The sequence below is a fragment of the Nothobranchius furzeri genome, chromosome 17 (assembly GCF_043380555.1).
Source record: "Nothobranchius furzeri strain GRZ-AD chromosome 17, NfurGRZ-RIMD1, whole genome shotgun sequence".
Classification (NCBI taxonomy): domain Eukaryota; kingdom Metazoa; phylum Chordata; class Actinopteri; order Cyprinodontiformes; family Nothobranchiidae; genus Nothobranchius; species Nothobranchius furzeri.
The window spans coordinates 28,709,559-28,732,484 of NC_091757.1; the positions used below are offsets into that span (position 1 = coordinate 28,709,559).

General features: G+C 42.3%; 1 protein-coding gene across 1 annotated transcript; it reads right to left on the minus strand.

Annotated features, from left to right (window-relative positions):
- Window positions 1-593: 593 nt before the first annotated feature.
- susd1 (sushi domain containing 1) lies at window positions 594-21,491 on the minus strand. Its single transcript, XM_070546374.1, is given in 18 exon segments — window positions 594-1,015; window positions 8,667-8,760; window positions 8,888-8,927; window positions 9,015-9,270; window positions 9,402-9,495; window positions 9,670-9,856; window positions 11,355-11,449; window positions 11,597-11,761; window positions 12,500-12,679; window positions 12,820-12,999; window positions 13,082-13,261; window positions 13,352-13,531; window positions 15,175-15,212; window positions 15,214-15,352; window positions 15,476-15,628; window positions 19,836-19,991; window positions 20,661-20,804; window positions 20,884-21,491. Coding segments are annotated over 18 exon segments (2,355 nt in total). The 5' UTR covers window positions 20,939-21,491; the 3' UTR covers window positions 594-996.
- Between the last annotated feature and the right edge of the window lie 1,435 nt (window positions 21,492-22,926).

A 22,926-nucleotide genomic window follows, 5' to 3' on the forward strand; every position in this document is an offset into this window, starting at 1 on the left:
ACACATTCGTTGTTGTCATCAGGAGACTGGTGTTGACTCAGGTTTGTGAGTCTTATTTGAAAATATTGGTTGTGCTGCTGGTTTGCCTAAAGTTAGCTTATCAGGTAAAGTTGTTGGAGAAAGAACGCGGGAAATTTACTATCATCTCACACTAAACACTAACAGGAACAATACTCTGCCCTGAATATGCTTAATATGTAGCTTCAGATTAAAAATTATGTGGTACAAGACAAATATATATGATATTGACTAGTGAGTGTCGTGTGTGTCTGTGCGCGCGCGTGTGTGTGTGTGTTAAGCCTCGGATCTTCTTCAGTCCTAAATCCGCCCCTGTTATAGAGACTGAATTCGTCTGAGTCGTGCTCCTTTTGCTGAAGCTACAGCTTGCGGGTTACCACAACACATGCTGGGTTGGTCATAGACCTGCAACACATGATGGACTGGCTTTTTCACAACTTATTTTGACTAAAGATGGCGGATTTATAATTCTGTGTTGCCGTGAGAGATGAATCACTGTTGTTCTGCTTAGATCCAACTTTCTTCTGCTCTGTTTGGCTTCAGCTGTTCTGTCCTGCACCATTCATTCTGGGTTTTGCTGAGTGCTTCTACATTTGGTTTCCAGTTCTCCTGGAGAGCAAATCAGTCCACTATCTGCTTGCGGCCTATCAGTGTCTCCTGCTGGGTACCTGTTATGTTAATGTTCTCCATTATTCTACAGCGGGTCAAGCTGGCGTTTAACAACTCCGACTCTAGCTCTAAACTGCTTTAGGAGTGTCTGTCTCTGGTTCACTGGGAAGTGTCAGAGGTGCAATTGCAACATCAATAAAAACAAAAAGCCAGAAAATCTTCCTCTTAATGAACAACAAATAGTCCTTCAGTAGACAATGACATACATTTATTACAACCTTTTTCATCTATTTTAGTTATTTACAGAATGTACAGTTCAAAATATAAATGTCTGTCACCACTGAAGGGAAACATCAGCACTGAGGAGAACTAAGTCCTCTTGGTGCACCTAGAATAGAAAAACAAAGCAGAATGTTCATTAGATAACAAGCACACCCTCCGGTGTTCTGCCTGAACTCAACAGCAACAACATACTTGTTATTTATGCAAGAAATGTTTGGCTTAATGAGAAATGTATACAGAAATGATAAAAAAAGATGAAGTGGACAAAATAAATAGACAGTGGGTTTAATTATATACTGACAATTGTCTTGTTGCTAACATAGTTCAAACATAAGGTAATGAGGTGAGTGACATTATTTCCCTTTTCCCTCACAAATGTATACTTGTACAGTATGTACAGATAAAACTTGGGTCACTTATCTTCAGCCGTCAATATAAACTTAAGGAATTTGGGTTTTGTTTTTGACCAATCAATGTCTCTTGAAGGCCATGAAACATTGGTCTGAAACTTTTTCTATCACAAGAAACATCTCCAAATTGCGAAGGTTGGTGTCAAAACATGAACTTGAAATGGTTATCCATGCCTTTATCTCCTCCAGTCTGGATTACTGTAACACACTCTTCACATGTTTTAACAAAAAAGCCCCTGACCACCGTCAGTTGGTCCAGAACTCTGCAGCGGGGCTCCCAACCGGAGCAAACAGAAGAGCACACATCACTCGTGTTCTAATGTCTCTGCACTGGTTTTCCCGTTACCTTTAGAGTTCATTTTAGAATTCTGATTATAACTTTCAGGGCTGTACATGGTCAAGCTCTTCTCTATATTACTGAACTGTTAAAGCCTTACACTCCAACCTGAGCCCTCAGGACCACAAACAAGAACCTTCTAGAAGTTCCAAAGACCAGATATAAAAGTCGAGGTGATTGCTCCTTCCAGACTGTTGCACCCCCACTTTGGAGTGACCTTCCTTTATCCTTATGGAGCATGGAAAAGCTGGACACTTTTAAAAAACAGCTCAAGACCCTTTTACATGCTTTTACCTAAACCTTTTGTTTTCTTATTTTTAACTCAAGTTTGTGATCATCTTTCATTTGTTTTATATTTTAATGATTGTATTTTTCTGATTCAAATCTATTTCTGTTTTAAGATCATTATGATTTTATGACTTTGTTTTACCGTATTTTGTTTTGATCTATGTGAAGCACTTTGTGATTCTATGTCTGTGATGAGTGCTATATAAATAAAATTTACTTACTTACTAGTAACACTTTACATTAATGGTCCCAAATTGGCTCACCTAATGAGTAACTAACAATAAATGAATCAGGATTTAATGATTAACTAATGATTACCTAAGCTTCACAACCACCCCATGGTGCATTTATTAGCAAATGATTCCTGAATGATTACTTTATGGTTGGTTAGTCGTCATATGGCTAAATAGCTAATCAGACACAAAGGATTACCTAAGCTTCACCAAATCTGCGTACCTACTGAGTAACTAATGATGAACAAATCAGGATCTGATGATGAACTAATGATTACCTATGCTTCACAACCACTCCATGGTGGATTATTTAGCTAATGATTATTCAAGGATTCCTTAATGCTTACTTAATGGTTGGTAATTGATGAAAATATAGTTAATCACCCACTAATGATTGAATAATGATTACCTAAGCTTTATACCCAGCCCCAAACCTAATTTATTAGCTGATGAATCCTGAATGATTGCTTACTGTTTGGTCAGTCATTAATACCAAATCAGGAACTAATAACTTATCAATGATGGACCTGCTGGTGATTCATCATTTTTTCCTTAATGATGAGTATTATAGCTTTTTTCCAACAATGGGGTCTGATCAGCCGGTTGGACAATGGTAGCATTTTGGCAAAACTTCCTATTCCATATTTGCTTAAACTTGTCTTCTTAATACTCCTAATAACTCACTAATCATGACATCATCAGTAACTTACCATTAGTTAAGCTTTTTGGGGCCCCCCAAAGTAAAGTAAAAAAATACTTATTCAAAGAAGTCACAGTGCCTTAGCAAATTTATTAGTAACCTAAATGAACAAAGTTCACACAAACATAAAACATACATATTCATTTTTAACCTTAAAAAGCAGCAATTGAATAAAAATGTCCTAAACATTTACCAGTTACTTATAAACGAACAATACAAAAATCTAACCTTTTATTTCTAACAAACACGTGACAGCTAAACACAACTTCATTTGAACCCTTTTTGATTTTCATGACCTGGATGACCAAGAACCTTCACCAGCTCTTGTCCAATGTTGCACTGAGTTCTTCATATGCCTCCTCATCAATGACCTTCAACTCTGAAATTGCTGAAATGCCAGCAATGTGTTTTTGGTTCACATCGAGTTCCTGGACAGGAGCAACCTTAGTTTATGTTCTGTCTTTAACAGCCCCTAATAGCTGTTGGTATCTGCTGATAGCCTCTTATGGAATTTAGACTGAAACAACAACAACAACAAAAAAATCAAACTATGTAGCATACTTATGAAAATTGTATCTTTATTGTTAATATCACATACAGTATCTGATAAAATAAAAAAATTTCACAATTAACTAGGAGAGTTTGGGATCTTAATATTCATATATAATATAAATACGCAAAGTTACAGCTAAGCTAAGCTAATTTTCACACTGAGTTTATTAACACAAATATTATAAATCTAAAGCAAATGAACACCAATCAAATCTGTAGTGTTTAAACTGAAAAAAATCTAAATCAGACACGAACCACTACTCATGGGACCAACAGGCTAACACAAGGTCGATGTAGCCTTGAGGTGCTAACAGCTGATGTTTATGATCAGTTTCTGCTCAGAAAAAACTATTCTAACAGCTGAATTATCTTCAAGTCTTTATAAATTTTTACAGAATATGCTAATCACTCGTTTAATCAAATATGTGGTGTTATAACTGCAAAACGTCTAAAATTGGAAAGACAGAAACTACCACGCGATGCTAATGCCAACTGCTAACATTTTATAGAACAAACTTAAACAATAGTCTTATATGATGTAAGGTTAAAGCCAACACTAACTCTTCGCTCAGATACACAAATGATAAAAGTTCCCTTTCTTTTATTTTACAAACTAGCGGTGCAATGTTAGCATTCAAGCTAGCGCAATATTAGCCGACACAGCAACATCTGCTCTAGTATTTCTTTCATTTTAATAAAAAAAAAAAATCAGTTACAGTTCTCTAAAATACAATAAATGACTTACCTGTCCAAAAACTGCTTTGCCAACTCTTCATTAGTTTTGAGGCCTTGTAGATCACTATTGGCGCTTACACATTAGCGTGGGCATGGTCGCCGTTTGGTCCGGCTGAATGGCGTGAGTTTGGGCTGGTACAGGCGATGTAGTGTTCACATATGAATCCGAGGGACTTCTCAAGAATGCAGAATTCCCCGAGCCCGTGGCCATTTAGCCCATAGTGTCACCTCAGTCCCAGTCTGACTGCTGGGGAGATGGTCTGAGAAAAAGAGTCGTCTCGGCACCGAAAATGCAAATCGGACCTGTGAGTGAAACCAAATTCTGGTGCCGTTCGGTACCATATGGGCCGTGCCAACACGTTCTCACACCCTAAGCGTAGAAAAATGACGCGGTGTAACCAAGCGTCAAAATATGACGCGCAGGGTGCCCCAGTGCATCGGAGGAGGATGCGAAGGGACACGCGCTGTGCCACAGCATCGGTATCAGATGCCCGCGGTGAGACGGACATTTAACCGACATTTCACCTGTAACCTCTAGCGATTTAACCTTCCCCTCACCCCATCCTAACCTTAACCCAGTATGTCTGTCTGTGTAAATTTTCAATTAAGCGTGTTTGAGAGGAACAGCGGAACACAAAACAAAGGAGTGGACAGTAGAGAGGGGGGACAGGTGCAGGCAAGGTGCTAGTTAAGAAGATGCTCTCTGAAGAGCAGGGTCTTCAGGAGTTTCTTGAAAATTGAAAAGGAAGCCGCAGTTCTGGTAGTGCTTGGAAGGTCATTCCACATTTGTGGAACAATGCATGAGAAAAGTCTGGATTGTCCTGAGTGTGGTGTAGGCACTGCTAGCCGACGATCCTGTGATGACCGGAGCGGCCGGGCCGAGACGGAAGCCTTTGCAAGAGGATTCAGGTAGATGGGAGCCGTACCATCTCGGACTTTGTATGCTAGTGTTAGCAATTTGAATTTGATGCGTGCTGCTAGCGGTAGCCAGTAGAACTCAATGAACAGAGGGGTGACGTGTGCTCTTTTTGGCTGATTGAAGACCACATGCACCACTGCATTCTGGACCATTTGAAGAGGTCTCACAGTACTGCCTGGAAGACCAGTTAGAAGGGCATTGCAGTAATCAAGGCGGGAGATGACAGTAGATTGCACCAGGAGCTGGGTGGCATGTTGTGTTAGGTATGGTCTGATCTTTCATATGTTATACAGCGCAAAGCGGCATGAACGAGCAACAGAGGCAACATGATCTTTAAAGGTCAGGTGTTCATCAATCACAACACCCAGATTTCGAACTGCCTTTGAAGGAGCCAGAGATAGGAAGTCATTTCGGATTGAGATATTGTGCTGTATGGATGGTTTTGCTGGGATGACAAGTAGTTTAGTTTTAGAGAGGTTGAATTGGAGATGGTAGGATTTTATCCATTTTGATATGCCAGAGAGACAGTTTGATATTCGTGCAGAGACAGTGTGGTCGTCCAGTGGAAATGACAGATAGACCTGGGTGTCGTCTGCATACCAGTGGTAGGAGAAGCCATGCGATCGAATGATCTCACCCAGTGAGGTGGTGTATATGGCAAAGAGAAGAAGTCCTAGTACTGAGCCCTGGGGGACTCCTGTGGCAAGATGGTGCACGGTAGAGGATTGTCCAAGCCAAGATACACTGAATGATCATCCTGTGAGGTACGATTCAACCAGGCATGTGCTTTCTCTGTGATGCCCATGCTAGAGAGTGTGGACAAAAGGAAGCCATGGTTGACAGTGTCAAATGCTGCCAATAAGTCGAGCAGGATAAGCACTGAGGATTTGCCTGTCGCTCTAATTTCTTTTAAGGATTCCGTCACTGCCAACAGAGCAGTTTCAGTGGAGTGGCCCTTTCTGAACCCAGATTGGTAAGGGTCAAGCAGCCAGTTTTGTGAGAGGTATTCTGTGATCTGCTTGAAAGCCACCCTTTCAATGATTTTGGACAGAAAAGGGAGGAGAGAGAGATCTTGGAGATGAGTGGAAGTTTAGAGATGGGTCTGAAGCTGCTATGAGGAGAGGGGTCAAGACTCGGTTTTTTAAGAAGCGGGTGGATTACAGCGTTCTTCAAGTAAGCAGGGACCTGACCAGAGACCAGAGAAGCATTAATTATAGAGAGCACGCTGGGAGTGATGGACTGAAAAGCACTTTTAAACAAAGATGAGGGTAAGATGTCGAGGGGGCATGCAGAGGTCTTCATAGAGTTAACTAGTTTGGTTAACTCAGGCAAAGAAACAGGAGCGAAGCTATCTAGGATGATGGGCCTGGTTGGAGTAGGGAGAGGCAGCGATAAGGCTGAAGGAGAGATGCTAGATCTAACCTTATTGACTTTGTCCACAAAGAAAGACAGAAAGAGAGAGATGCTAGATCTAACCTTATTGACTTTGTCCACAAAGAAAGACAGAAAGTTCTCACAGTCTGTAACAGAGTGGATGGAGGCTGTAGGAGAGGCAGGAGACACGATGCTGCTGATGGTGTTAAACAGCACCTTGGGGTTCCCTTTGTTCTGGGACACCAGGTTGGAGAAATAGGAAACCCTAGCGTCTCTGACTGCAGAGTTAAAGGATGTCAGAAGATCCTTTAGATGCAGCAGATGGACGTAGAGATGGGTTTTCTTCCACAAATGCTCAATTTTTCTGCATTGGCGCTTCAGGCTGCGAAGGCTGTCATTAAACCAGGGAGTAGGGTTCACTGCAGGAACTGATCTGGTTCTGACAGGACAGATGTTGTCCAGATTGGAGAGGCAGAGCTCGTTAAAATGAGAAGTTAAGGAATCTGGGTCATTATCAGAAGAACAGGGTGGATCAAAAGCAGCAGAAAAATAGCTAGCTGTGCTCTCATTAAGAAAACGAGAACCAACCATACGGCGAGCAGGAGGTGGGGACGCAGAAGCTGACAAGTTAAAGAAAATGCAATGGTGATCTGAAATATAAACGTCCTCAGGACAAACACTGTCAGCATTTAGACTCAGGGTAAAAACAAGGTCTAGAGTGTGCCCCCTGGTGTGTGTGGCCAGAAACATGCTGGGTAAAGCTGAAGGAGCCCATAAGGCTGGAGAAATTCATGGCAAAGTGATCAGAGGGATCATCAACGTGGATGTTAAAGTCACCAACAATCACCAGTCTGGACAGCTTCACAGTGGAGGATAGAAAGTCACTAAACTCCTGAAGGAAATAACTGTTTGGACCAGGTGGACGATAGACCACAGCACAGTAGAACGGGTCCTTACGCCCGACTTTTATCAGCTGCAGTTCAAAGGAAGCAAAGTGACCAGAGGTTGTAGAGCTACATGGAAGATGGTCTCTGAAAACAACAGCTAGGCCTCCACCACAACCAAAACCCCGGGGCTGGCTAAGAAAAGAATAACCACTCGGGCAAAGTTCAATCAGACCAGAATAATCAGACGTTTGCTGCCAAAATTTTGGGAAGACCGGTCCTTCCATCCATCCATCCATCCATCCATCCATCCATCCATCCATCCATTTTCTGAACCCGCTTGTCTACGTAGGGTCACGGTGGGGCTGGTGTCTATCTCCAGCAGTCAACGGGCAAGTAGGCGGGGTACACCCTGGACAGAGAGCCAGTCCATCGCAGGGCAACACAGAGACACACAGGACAAACAACCATGCACACACACACTCACACCTAAGGACAATTTGGACAGACCAATTAACCTAACAGTCATGTTTTTTGGACTGTGGGGGGAAGTCGGATTACCCGGAGAGAGCCCACACATGCACAGGGAGAACATGTAAACTCCATGCAGAAAGATCCCAGGCCGGGAATCAAACCCAGGACCTTCTCGCTGCAAGGCAGCAGCTCTAACCACTGCGCCACTTCGCAGCCCCGTCATAGCAATATAAAACAGAACCAAATCTCGTTGTTTACCCCCAGTGACTCTGGACAAAGTGTCCAACGAGGCATTCCGGGCGGTGACCGAAAATGTGGCTGCAGAATCGGACTGTCCCACCAGTGCGCCTGAATTGGCAAGAAAATAAAAGATGAAAATCGTGCCTTCTGTGTTGGTCCTATAAATGATGTGTGGCAAGGTGGAGAAACGAGGGACCAGGCGGGATACAATCCCCAGACTCCCAGGTGAGAGTCACACGCATTAACCACACGTGTTTTGGCTAATAAATCCACCATAGGGTGCTGAAGCATAGGTAATTATTATTTAATCATTAGCTCTTTATTCATTCATCATTAGTTACTCAGTAGGTATCCTGATTTTGTAAAGATTAGGTAACCATTTGTGTCTGATTAGTTATCTTATCATTTCATGACTAACCAACCATTCAGGAATCATTAGCTAATAAATTCACCAGGTGGTGGTTGTGAAGCTTAAGTAATCATTAGTTAATCATTAAATCCTGATTCGTTTATCATTAGTTACTCATTGGGTAAGCTGATTTTGGGACCTTTATTGTAAAGTGTTACCACTTGTACAAATAAACTTGTGGATGACGAGTGATCTCCCATACCAGATGAAACTGTATCCCGCCAGTATAACCATGGCAACCAGTCCTATAAACGCAGCAGCAGACAACAATGAAGCTCTCAGAATGTATGATGCACCTGGGAAGAGGAAACACCTTAACGTTTTGCACATTTCTTCATTAGGACTTTATTTTTTACATTTCACAGTTGGAAGTATCATATGCTTCCCTCTTGTGTTACATTATGATGCTGTGACCTCATTTACCTGCTACTTTAGCCCACAGAACACAGCAACTTTTTGAGTCCTTGGAGGGAAAAGATTCAGATAAAATTTTTTGTGAATTCTAAGGTCTCTTATTTCTTAACAAGAACCCGCAAGCATTAAAACTCACCGTTTTCCATTGACTGACAGCTCGTATGATGATATAATAGGTTCTGCCACTCTCCAGTGGTTCATTATAGAAGCCTCCATAGAGGACACCATCCCCTATAGTAAAGTCCAGATTTAGTCCAACACTTTGGACGTGGAGCTGGGCGGTGATGTACTCTGCTGGGGGCTTTAATTTGGTAGCAAGGTCTAAGCTTGTAGGAGAGGAGCAGTCAAACTCCATGATGCCCTCAACAGGGAGCACAAAGATTTGGTACAAACTGCCAAACCGGAAACACAGAACGTAACATTTTAATTACAGTATACTTTTACATACGTCTGTGAGTTTGTTCTGATGGTTTTCTGTGTCCAGATATTAGCCGTGAGCAGCCAGACTCAGTACCGGTCCTACCTTAGTGGATCCAATGTATTGGGTGATCTCTGTAGCCTCAAAGTTGGGTTTGGAGTCTCAAATTCTGTGTAAAAGACAATTGGCGCTGGAGGCTCTATTACACACACAAATGCACACGCACACACACACACACACACACACACACACACACACACACACACACACACACACACACACACACACACACACACACACATGAAATAAGCATGAATTTCATTCCTGAGCTTTCCAGTTAAGATCCCAGCTGGAGCAGACCAGCTTATCCCACCTGTTAGACTGGTGTTGGTGGTGATGGCGGCCATGAATCTGGCTGATGCTGCGGTCACTGATATGCTGTAGTTTGTTACTGGAAGCAGTTGCAGGCAAAGTGTCAGCTGATCAGATTTAGACCTCAGGAAGTGTTTTCCTTTGTCTTGAAAGGTTCTTTGGTAATCTCTGATTCCAACATAAGTCACCTGGAAGAATTACATACACATGTTTAAAGTCAGGATTGCAGAATTACCACAGTAGTTCCATCCATCATCTTCTGCATATCTGAGGTTGAGTCGATGTTCAGGAAGGAAGCCCGGACATTTCTCCACCTATGGTGATACACTCCAGCTCTGCAAGGGGGAAAGGGGATGTGACCCAGTGCCTTAAAGAGCAAGTCATCCCCAAAAGCAACTTTGTTTTGCTGATAAACTATATTAAGGAGTGTCTAATTGTGCTGTAGACACGTGTAGTCAATAATTTGGCACTTTAGTGCATCTTACTTCAATTTAAAGTATTCTGCCCAAAACTGTCACTGTTGCGCCCTCTTCAGGTAAAAACTCTGCACTGCATTTGATTTAAAATCTGCCATCGCTATTGGCTAAGAGGTACACTATGATGTTAGCTGGTACATTATAATGTCATTGTGAGCCTGTGTGTGTATTTGTTGGCAGCTCCGCCCTCTCAATCTGCCAGGCAACTGCATTTGTTGCATTTTTCAAACAGGAAGTTGGAGTGGAGTAAGACTGGTAGGGGGTGACTTGCTCTTTAATGTCTCATGGAAAACCTCCAGAAGAAAGTAACCAGTAGACATCCTTAACCCTCCCACTGTCCTAATGGGTGACCCAGCGAGGAAAGTTGAGCATTGAGCAGGATTGATGGTTTATCCCTTGAGGTCCATGTGGCAGGGGGTGAGGTGGTGCTCATTCCTCACCCCATGGACCTCAATGGATAAACCATCAACCTTGCTCAATGGTCAACTTTCCTCGCTGGGTCACCCATTAGGACAGTGGGAGGGTTAAACAACTTTGTCATATCCATTCCATGTTCTTTTCCAATTGTCACCCTCTACTGCCCACATTTTTCTTCTTGAGCACCACATCCCACATGTGATCTAGCATGTACACTAACTCCTTCATCTCTATTCATGGTTAGCATCATGTGCCTCTTTATTTCAACTGCTTCCTTAATCTTGCTCCATCGTTTGAATCCTTTTCTTGAATCGTCCCTGTCCATGCTGCCGGCAGTAGAGGCTGACATCATCCTCTACTGCTCACACATAAAAAGCTGCAGAGGAAGTCTCCTGTAACATCCGTGGATGCTCTGAGGAACGCAACAGAAGCTAAAACTGTCAGCAAAACAAATCAAAGCAGATAAAATCTTTTGGTACTCTGTGTGTACTCATAATAATCGGAAAAAGAAAGAGACATCCTTGTCACATGCCTGAACTACCCAAGCTGACATTAGCTGCTTGTATCTGCCCCACACGACCACAACGACCCACTTCTCCAGGTCTACAAACTATGAGCTGGTTAACCCAAATTCTCCTTAGCAACTCTACAAGGTTGAAAATCTAGTCTGCTGCTCCATGACTAAGATGGAGCCTCGCTGCTTTTCCTGAATTTGCGGTTTGCCAGTCAGTCTCTTTTCCAGGAATTCCCTCCTCCGTCCCACAGGAGGTGACCTTACGGCACCAAGCCTCACCTTGTAAACTTCTGTATCTTCTTCATACTTTCCTGCTTTCCACTGCAGACAGTTTTCATTAAAAACCACAAGGTCACTGATAGGTGGCAACATTTCTGTCATTGAAAAGAAAAAAACAACAATGATTTGCAAATTATTTAAATATTGGCAAACATGTTAAAAACACAACCCAGTGTGTTGGATGAGGAGCCAGACAGCTCCTGGAACAGAAACCTCTACAAGGCTGTCTAGTTTCAACTTACTGATGCATCTGAGGGAAGCTCTCCTCCACTCTCCAGAGCTGCCACACACAGACACATTACTGCCCCTCCAGCTGCGGTAGCCTGCTGCACAGCGATGGATCACAACACTCCTGTTATGCCACACTACCTCTGAGTTAGCGAGGATGGGAATCGGGCCACATTTAGCTGGAAGGACAGCAGAATTTACCGACTGACCATTTATCTCACGCAGAAACACACCATTTATTTCCTGTTTGCATCCAAAAGGAACAGAAATGTGTGATGAAATAGCAAGGTGCTACGAGAAGACAACAGAACCCTTCTTGTTAGTGTGTCTGGGTGAGGCGGCACATCCGTGAACACCTAGGTCATGCTTGTCTTAGCCTGTGATCATGGCAAGCTGTTAGGGAAGAAGTAAAAAATCACATGCAGCTTCTTAAAGTGGAACAAACTCCTCATCTAATCATCCCAAACCACTGGGCATGCAGGATAGGAGACAGGAGACACGGCAGCAACATGCGAGAAGAAAAACACAACGTAAAGATAATTACCTGTACACTTTACAGATATCGCCCCCCACTCTCCCGATAGCAAACATGCTGAAACATTATTCCCGCTCTCCTGGAAAAATCCTTCTGCACACTCATACAGAACAACACTGCCCGCTGAGCTGTTCCCGTTCCACAGGAGGTTAGTGTTTGGGAAAACCTTTGGGGGACCACAGTTTACTTCTGTATACAAATATGAGTTATCTCAGAGTGCAGCAAGACACAGATGCAATCCGTAGTTTGAGCTGTCAGAGAATCTTCTCGTCCCGTGAAAGTAAATCCTATAAATACCAAAACTCCTTCAGCTGAGCTCTGAATTACTGATTCCAAAAGTCAAACATAACACAGAGTATCTGATTTTATAAAAGTCTTGCACCTTCACACCAAAGATCAACCTCCTCCCACAATCCCTTTTCTCCACATGCTGAGCGGTTTATCAGGCCTCTGGTGTAAAATCCTTCCTCACACTGGTAATAGACCACGCTGCCAATGTGTGACGTGCCGTCCCAAAACATTTGAGCATGCAGCTTGGAAAGGGGCTCTGCACAACTGATTTCTACAACAAGAAGACAGCAGGTCAGTGGAGAGCAGTGGACATTCATTTCAAATGACTTCATGGTGCAAAAGGGGTCTAGTTGCGAGCTAACTGGATGTAGTAAGTCATTAAACTTACATAAAGACGACTATTATCATCACCTTGACAGGACAGAGAAGCTCGGACCCACTCTCCGTTGGCAGCACAGACTGATCTGTTTCCTTCTCCAACGCTCGCGAATCCGTGGTCACATTTATAAACAACCTGAGAGCCCAGAGTGGAGCGTTTGTCCCACAGCATGGCTGAGTGAGGGATGGGTAAAGGCTCTCCACAGTCAACCTCTACACACAGGGTGATCACATCATTCAGCGTGGCGAGAGGCGGATATGTTAGTTTGTGGAGAGAATCGGAGGAAGATATTACCTTTACACAAAATGTCAGGCTGTGTCCAGTAACCGTTAGGTGTGCAAACGGACACATTTCTACCCCCATGATGATAAAATCCTGTTTTACAGAAGTAAGCCACTGTGCTTCCAGGGGTGGAGCTGCCAGTCCACACCTGCACGGTGTGGAGCACAGCGGGGGGGCCTCCACAGAGCATCTCTGGCACATGAAAGGTCCCACAGATTACAAATAAATAACAAATAAATACATAAATACAGCAAATATGGAGTCATTCATGGAGACGGTTACCTTGACAGGACAAAGTTACAGGAGTCCAGAGACCGTTTTTATTACAGATGGATTCATTAGATCCTCCTTTACTATAAAAACCATTTTTACAGACATAAACCACAACGCTTCCAGGAGCTGAGTCATGGTTCCAGCCCTGCTCTGTGAATTCAATCAAAGGAGGATTTCCACACAAGATCTCTACAGGAAAAAAAATACCACACACACACACACACACACACACACACACACACACACACACACACACACACACACACACACACACACACACACACACACATGCATGCACGCACGCATGCATGCACACACACGTGTGCATTTAATAAAAAAATGCTTGTATGAAACAGGTTCCAACACTCAGGATTAGGGATGAGGGTTGGTGGTGGAGATGTCAGACCAAAATATAAGTTAACAAAAAGACAATGTACATTTATAAAATGATTAGTCTCCAAAAACAGTCCTGGTACATTTGATGCTTTTATTTCTTTGAAACAAAACTTTTTTTTTTTTTTTGCATTGTTCTTTTCACTTTGGGGCTGTCACGTTTTGGGGATGTTTAGGACCCAAATATGCAGCAACCCAGGATGACACGAGGCAGGAGATGATGTAAGGTAAAATCCTTTATTTTTGAAGGATGAACAAAATAAATCCAGGCAGCGAGTCTAAAGTCCAAAACTCTAAAGCAGGAGAAACAAAGCTCACCAAGAGCACGAACAAACGCTGACAGAATACAAACACAATGGACCGACACAAAACAAAGACAAGACAGGGCTTAAATAACAGGGAGGAGTAATTAAGGGAACAGGAAGCAGGTGTGTGGGGTGAGGGCTGGAGGGAAGGCGGGTGACAATAATTACCTAAATGGGGAAACAGAACCAAAGGAGGACAGATAAACCTAAATCTACAAATCCAAACTAAAAGGCTGCGGGAAGGACTGACACACACACACACACACACACACACACACACACACACACACACACACACACACACACACACACACACACACACACACACACACACACACACACACACACAGACATAAATAACTCACACACACATATACTGGGCTAGGGAACAAGAGGCTGGAGCTGCAACTGGAGGGACAGAGGATAACTAAACGAACACCGGACCTGAGGGAACGATAAAAAGGCCTACAAACAGAAGACACAATATAGAGACGCAGACAAAGGACACATGAGGGCGCTATGAGACACAGAAGGGAAACTAGAGAGGATGGAGACACATCAGGAGACACATAAAGGAGGGGGCAGACGCAGACCATGACAGGGGCATTATACAAATACGGACCATTTGAACCGGAAAAGTGTAGAATACCTTCTTTGGTAGGCAGAATGGTACTTCGTATACAGTGATGTGGGCGTTGTACCGGTCTGTCGTGGTGAAAGAATGAGGCCCCATGACCCGACCCCAGACCAACGGGAGTAAATGGAGGGATAGTGCGATGGATGTAGATGTCTACGATGAACTTGTCTCCATGAAAACTGAGTTGATTCAACTTTGAGGTGATTGAGTCTACCTGATGGTCCTTTTACTGGAATGGAGGTTATCCTGATCTGCTGGAGGCTCTAAGATCATCCAACAGGGATTTTAGATCTCTGTCTATTAGCATGGATTTTCTCACACTTTTGAGAAGCGTTAGAAGACCTATTACACGGTTTTGTATTAGACTTTTGAAAGTGTGGGTTAGGGTTAGGCAATAAAAGGTTGATAAAAATGTCAGCAGCTTCTACCAGTGTTTTGACATAAGATTCAGCGCTTAAAAAATAAGTTAACATAAGTTTGATCCCTAGCTCTGTTACCTTCACAGACCAGAGTGGCTCCTCTCCATATCCCATGCTCCACACACAGATCTGTTGTCTCCCCTCCTCCACACAAAGCCTTCATCACAGGTGAACGTGACCACACTGCCGTACGTAGTCCCAGAGACAGACAGCACGGCCGTGTCCTCTCCTGCAGCTGGTGGGCCACAGTCCACCTCTGAGTCAGCAACGTAAATGTTAGACATATCCTTCCACCGTTTGTGAATAGAGTTTGAGGTCGTATGACGCCAAGCTGGAATGTGTTGAAAGGCATGTTTAAATCTCATGAATGCGTTTTTACCTTTGCAGGATGCTTGGTCTCTCTGTGGGTGAAAAGGCTCCGCTCCGTTGTGAATTCGGTATCCCAACTGGCAGCTGCAGTCAAAGCTACCCTCTGTGTTCCTACACTGACCTCCCTCTCCACACAGCCCTGTGATCATGCACTCATTTACATCTGTAGAAGACAAACATCAATGATTACATCTCTGACTTTGATAGGATTGTTGTACATAACAGGAAAAAGAAACTTATTCAGCTGCTTCTTTGCTGATGCCTTTCCTACATTTGTAAACACACCCCTGCGCTGACGTCGTTAGGTCCGTTTTAATCACAAGCCCCCCTATCATTTTGAGTTTTTTTAGGGTTGGTACTTTAACGCGTTAATTATGATTAATTCCTTGCATTTCGAGCACGGCGGAACCTTTGTCATTGCACGACTTCCTCGTAGACAGAATATCACTGACGCACACAACAATGCACAGTGCTAATGGCCACTAAAACGAAATAAAAACGGAAAGAAGTTGCCTTGCTTGGACTGATGCAGGATTTAGGAAACACGTCCGCCTCTTTTCTTAACTTGAAAAAAACAGACTTCCAGACAACAAAGGAGTCCGTGTCGCGGACATTTTTCAGAGATCGTCTCTGCTGCGGCTGCCCGGTGGCACCGGGAACTTTACAAAAGTTGCGGTAAGCTATATTTTTAACATTTACGTAACATCTGTGCAGCGCTGAAAGCACCAGACAGAATAATTCTGTCCCCTAACAGTAGTTAATGAAAGTAGTCAGACAAACGAGAGGCACCTGGCTGCCGCTGGGAGAACGTTCCGTGTTCTCACTACTCTGTAAACAATCACAAACAACGTGTCTTAAAGTTGAAAACAGAAGTTTAAGTTAAAACAGAAACACTCTGAAACTTTTCTGATGATTTTCTAAACAATTCTGTCGAGGAGTTATACGTTTCTGAGATGAGTCTCTGTCTAAACATCACATGCATTACTATCATTAAGCAGCGAGGTGTGTTGAAGCTGTCATCAGCTAAGGGGCGGATGCTTAAGTGTATCAGGAGTAGCGAGGAACGAGGAAGTTGTGATCAGGCTGGAGATCACACCAGATTTGCTGCTGCAGGCATGAATCTGCGGGTCTGCAGCATCCCCTTCTTAACGTGACAGCAGGACTTCCCATGTAAGGAAGGTCCGCTCACCTGTTCGTCAGATCATTATTTCCTCGCCATGATCTTTTACCTTCCCATCATCCTCCAGTCATCCAACTGGAACCAGTTAGTGTTCCTGATCATTCTCAGAATATGCCATGCCTGCTCCAGTGTTAGAAGTTAGTACATTTAAGTCCTAGATCATATTTGTGCCTGTTCTACTGTCATTTTGAAGGATTATTATTTATGTGCTTTTACTACATTCTGAGTATAAATGCTAATAAAAACTCCCAATTATACAAACAAGTGAAACTGGAAAAATTAGAATCTGGAAAAATTAGAATCTGGTGCAAAGTCAAATTTATTTCAGTAATTCAACTAGACAGGCTCAGGAACCCTTTGCAGGTGTTTTCTATTTGTAATTATAAATTTTTGTTGATTTGGGTCTTGTTTCATATCACACAGTGATATTTGATTAATTAAAATGCATTTTTTAAATTAAAAGCTAGTTTACAGTAATAACTATGTCTAATGTTTAATTCTCTGTCTCATAATTTTAACTAAGTTTTGCTTTGAGAGCACATTTTCCTGAACGATTAAAATGCGATTAATTTAGATTAATTAATTACAAAGCCTCTAATTAATTAGATTAAAATTTTTAATCAAGTCCCAGCCCTAATTTTTATATATACTGTTATTTTGTCTTGTAATTGTTAATTACATACTCCTTTATTCCATATCATAGCAGTGTTATTCATATATTAAAACTGTCAACTGCACACTCATTTGGCAGAATAAAAGTTTGACAATTATTCATTTGTTCTTTGTCATATTTCAGTAACATTTATAATTAAGCAAGTTGTAATTAAACAAATGACTGCAACATTTCCCCCGTTAACTGCAGTAGACTGAAATGAATAGCTTTATTTGGAAATATAACATATCTAATTTTTAATGGACTTATTTAAAATCTTTCTTCAACATAGACCCCACTAATGAACTGATTAAGTGTTATTTTTTATAAAAAGAAGAGAGAAAATGCACAAAGGTAGGAAAGGAAAAGAAAGTAATAAAATAATAGGTTTTGTTAAATGTTCTTCAGATAATGAATTAATTGACAAAGTTTTTGCAGGGTGTGACAAAAAATGTTCAAGGTCAAGCTCCTGGGGCTAAGCCCCCCTATCTCTCAATCCTAGTGACGTCCATGCACCCCTGTATGCTCCAGGGTAAAGAACTGCCAGAACTCCTGGTTTTATAGAGATGCTCACATGGGTGATGATCTGGCTGAAACGGAACCTCTTAGGGACATTCCACCCCTAAGTGAAATTTAGCCTGCTACCAAATTCCCCAGAGTTAGATAAGTGGGAAAAAGCATATTGTAACCAGTCCAGTCATTCGCCTGATCTGGTTGTACAGTGGGGCAAAAGAAGTATTTAGTCAGCCACCGATTGTGCAAGTTCTCCCACTTAAAATGATGACAAAGGTCAGTAATTTACATCATAGGTACACTTCAACTGTGAGAGACAGAATGTGGAAAAAAATCCATCAAAATGATCATGAGAACGGTGAGCAAGAATCCCAGAACCACACGGGGGGACCTGGTGAATGACCTGCAGAGAGCTGGGACCACAGTAACAAAGGTCACCATCAGTAACACGCTACAACGGCAGGGAATCAAATCCTGCAGTGCCAGACGTGTTCCGCTGCTGAAGCCAGTGCATGTCCAGGCCCGTCTGAAGTCTGCAAGAGAGCACATGGATGATACAGCAGAGGATTGGGAGAATGTCATGTGGTCAGATGAAACCAAAGTATAACTTTTTGGTATAAACTCAACTCGTCGTGTTTGGAGGAAGAAGAATACTGAGTTGCATCCCAAGAACACCATACCTACTGTGAAGCATGGGGGTGGGAACATCATGCTTTGGGGCTGTTTTTCTGCTAAGGGGACAGGACGACTGATCCGTGTTAAGGACAGAATGAATGGGGCCATGTATCGTGAGATTCTGAGCCAAAACCTCCTTCCATCAGTGAGAGCTTTGAAGATGAAACGTGGCTGGGTCTTCCAACACGACAATGATCCCAAACACACCGCCCGGGCAACAAAGGAGTGGCTCCGTAAGAAGCATTTGAAAGTCCTGGAGTGGCCTAGCCAGTCTCCAGACCTCAACCCCATAGAAAATCTGTGGAGGGAGTTGAAAGTCCGTGTTGCTCGGCGACAGCCCCAAAACATCACTGCTCTCGAGAAGATCTGCATGGAGGAATGGGCCAAAATACCAGCTACTGTGTGTGCAAACCTGGTAAAAACCTATAGTAATCGTTTGACCTCTGTTATTGCCAACAAAGGTTATGTTACAAAGTATTGAGATGAATTTTTGTTATTGACCAAATACTTATTTTCCACCCTGATTTACAGATAAATTCTTTAAAAATCCTGCCATGTGAATTCATGGATTTTTTTTCACATTCTGTCTCTCACAGTTGAAGTGTAACTATGATATAAATTACTGACCTCTGTCATCATTTTAAGTGGGAAAACTTGCATAATCGGTGGCTGACTAAATACTTTTTTTGCCCCACTGTATTCTGTTAGCTTTAACTTAGCACAAACAATGTAAGTGAATGGTAACAGCTAGCATTTTGTGAAAAAGTCATGGAAATTTCTTGATAATGATCCTAATTGTTTTGGTGACTTCATTAATCATATAGACTGCAAAGGAAAGAAATGAGTAGGAATTACAGGAGCTGTTTTAGACTTGGGACTAGATTACGACAAGGCGCACCTGGAAGGTGCAAGGACATGACGCAGCGGCCCCCCAAAAAAAAAAAAACAAATTATTGAGAAACTTTCATGACTTTTTCACACAAAATGAGGTTTCCATGCTTCAACATACATAATTTTAATTAGCAGGTGATTAATCTGCGGAGCCTGATGAGCTGCTGAGCAGGTGACTCAACTGTGACGAAGCAGGAAAACCTCTAAAACATGCTGGATAGCAGCTCTCCAGGACCAGGGATCTCTGTGCCTGCTGTAGGGGATATGGCAACAGACTGAAATTCACCTTAGGGGTGGAATATCCGCTTGTTTGATGAATACAGTAGAATCTGTTGTGCTTTTGTACTTGATGTTACATTTTTGTAATTTTTAAAATCTGGATTTTCTTATTCCCTAATTTCAATGTCAACTTGTCTAGAACAGATTAGCCATAAAATCCCGGCTGCAGCCTGAACCCACCTTGGCAGTGGGTTCCATCATTTGGGATGAAGACATTCATGCTGTTAGAAGGGCTGTAGCCAGACAGGCAGGTGCAGTAGTAGCTGCCGTAGGTGTTGTGGCACGTGGTGTGTAGGCCACAGATCTTATTGGCCCCTATTTGGCACTCGTCTTTGTCTGAAAGGAAGATTAAGAAACTTTTACAACAACAGGGAGGAAGTAATGTACTTGTCCAGCCTAAACGAGCATCATTTGCTTTAATTTCTTAAAGTGTATTTTCTGAGCATAAATCTAATCAAAATTAAGATTCCAGCTCAGATTTGAGCTCCTGCTGCATCATTAAAATAAGGAACATCTTAGATCCATCCACACTTTATTGAATCCAGCCTACTGGTTTATTCTGATTTTCCAGAACAAGGAGGAGGACAGCGGCTGCTTCCTTCTGCATTCCAGCCTAGTAAACTTGATCAGATGATTGCGTTGCAAAGTGGTTAAGTCAGGTTCAATCAGTAAATAAAGTCTGGCTTGCCAGGCTATCCTGGACTGGCTGCAGAACACTCTGCATCCAAACTAAACTCAGTCATCTCCTTTATCATTTACATTAAAGCAAACTGCTTTTATCTGTGTTGTCAGTTTTATCATGTTTAGAGTTTTTTTTTGTAATTCAGTAAGTTTTAATACCAAATTGTGCTCTATAGTTCATCAAAACAACAAAAGGGTTAAAATCGTTTGTTTTATTTCTCATTTACTCTGCAGTTCCAACTCATGTCGGAGCAGTTTATAAACGGTGACTCAAACATAGATTTAACATGGTAAATGACATTAAATGAGATGGAACGTGTATACCTTGACAGAAGGTTCTTCCGTTTCCAACAAATCCGTACTTGCAGTTGCAAACTTTTCCGGATCCGTCCGGCTTGTCCTCACATGTGGCGTTAGCGTGGCAGGATGAGCACACGTCCAGCTGAGTTTGGCCCTCTGCTGAGAAAACTGCAGGAGGAACATCTGTCCGTCAGCAGGTTGACTCCAGTAACCAGTGGGCGGGTGGGGGTGCTACCAGTGTCCTCACCTGAAATTCCCACCAGCAGAAACACCATGATCATTCTTCTGCTCCTTTCACCCATCCTCACTGACACGCTCCCAGCAGCTGTCTTCACTTCATCACCCTCTCCATCTCCTCGCCCCTTCCTCCGTTTTTATTTCTGTACTTCCTTTTTGTGGACCGTTACGGCTCTGAGCCTATTTGATAACCAGCTCTGCTGAGAGTGGGTGAGATGAGGTCACTTCTGGGAAATACTCCTTTTTCAATGATCTTCTTTCAGCTGCTGCAAAGGAGCCTTCACCCATCCTCTTGTCACTCATCTCCAGCTGCTGATTGGTCCAGGACCGGCTCTGGTAAACTGCACACTCACACTGTGGCAGCTGATAATGGTTAAATATAGACTCACATACCTGATGGCTAAAGCCTGTATTTGCTGTTTGATGGAATAAATACAGCATCACTAGAATAGGACTTTTTTAGGCACTGAATTTATGATGTGGAATTTTTATTCTGTGAAATTACGTATTTGAATTTTTTAAACCAAAAATAGGTCAGCAACGTTTTCACCCACAAAAATTCAACTGCAGTTTCATCTTCAATAATTAAATAATTCAACAACAGAAATTCAACGCAAAAATTTCATCAGAAAAAATTCAACAACTGAGGTGACCTCCCTAGTGACCCAAGTCAAAGTAATCGTCATTTGATCGAGTCGAGTGGCTTTTAGCCAATCAAATGACGCTTCTCTGATGACGTGACACAAGTGATGTCGAAGGTTGAAAAGTTCAAATACATAATTTCACAGAATGAAAATTCAATGTGTCTGGTGAGACTTCCATTATGTTTACTCATTTCCAATTTTAATCAGACTTTTATTTATTTATCTTAGGTTTTTTTTTTCATTTTTTAAATTATCTTTAAAACTTTATTCCTGTGCACCTTTTGTCTCTAGAAGTAGCTGCTGAAATAATAATGGAACTTTATGCCTCACTCAGTCATGTGTGTGTGTGTGTGTGTGTGTGTGTGTGTGTGTGTGCGCGCGCGCGCGTATAAGTTGTGTGGGGGTTGTGTGAGTTGTGGGAGTGGGAGATAAGTCTGGTGAGCTTCTATCTCTCAGCCCAGCAGGGTCCTAACTGGGGTTCGCTGTCCCAGATAGGAACAAGACACACACACACACACACACACACACACACACACACACCGCCCATCTGAACACTACGTTACAGTCAGCAGGATGTTATCCACTTTAGATAAAAGTTGAATCCATACTAAATTTGAGCCAAAAAATATTTTTATTTGTCTGGATTTGCTTTCCTTTTCTCTGTGAAATAAAACTCAAACTTGTGGATGCTGTGAGATTGCCTGCGTTTGTAAAGCCGCTCATGATCCATTAGACACATTTTAACAAGACATCTACAATAGATCAACACTGGAGCCCACTGGATTCAACATGGCCGACACAGAAGATCAACGCAGCACACTGGATTGGAGCTGCTGTGACTGATGGAGACAAGCTGAGTTAGGAGGAGCTTCGCGTGTTTGATGTAAACGTCCCTCCTGAGTCAGAAACACATGCAGTAGGAATGAGAATATAGACCAAAAGTTCATTTATGTCAAGAATTCAACTTAAAAGGTGAAACTAATCTACAGACTCATTCCATGCAAATCCAGATGTTTCAGCTTTTATTAGGTATAACTGTGATGATTAACGCTTACAGCTGATGAAAACCCCACATTCAAAATCTCAGACAATCTGATTATTGTGAAAAGGATCAATATTCTAGACTCAAAGTGTCACAGTCTGATCAACTGATGAATCCAGAAAACCTGCTAAGGGTTCTTGAGCCTTTAGATGGTCTCTCAGTCTGAGCTGGATTACTGACAAATGAACGTTTGCACCAGATTCTAGTTTGTTTTAGTTTCTTCTGTAATTACTATACTTTTGACAATGAGATAAAACCTATCATGAAAGATGCTGAACCACCTACCTGAGAAAAAAGGACCAATAATTAACTTCTATGTTGTGAAGATCAAGTTTTCCCTAAAAGTTCTAAAAAAGAAGTTCTTCTT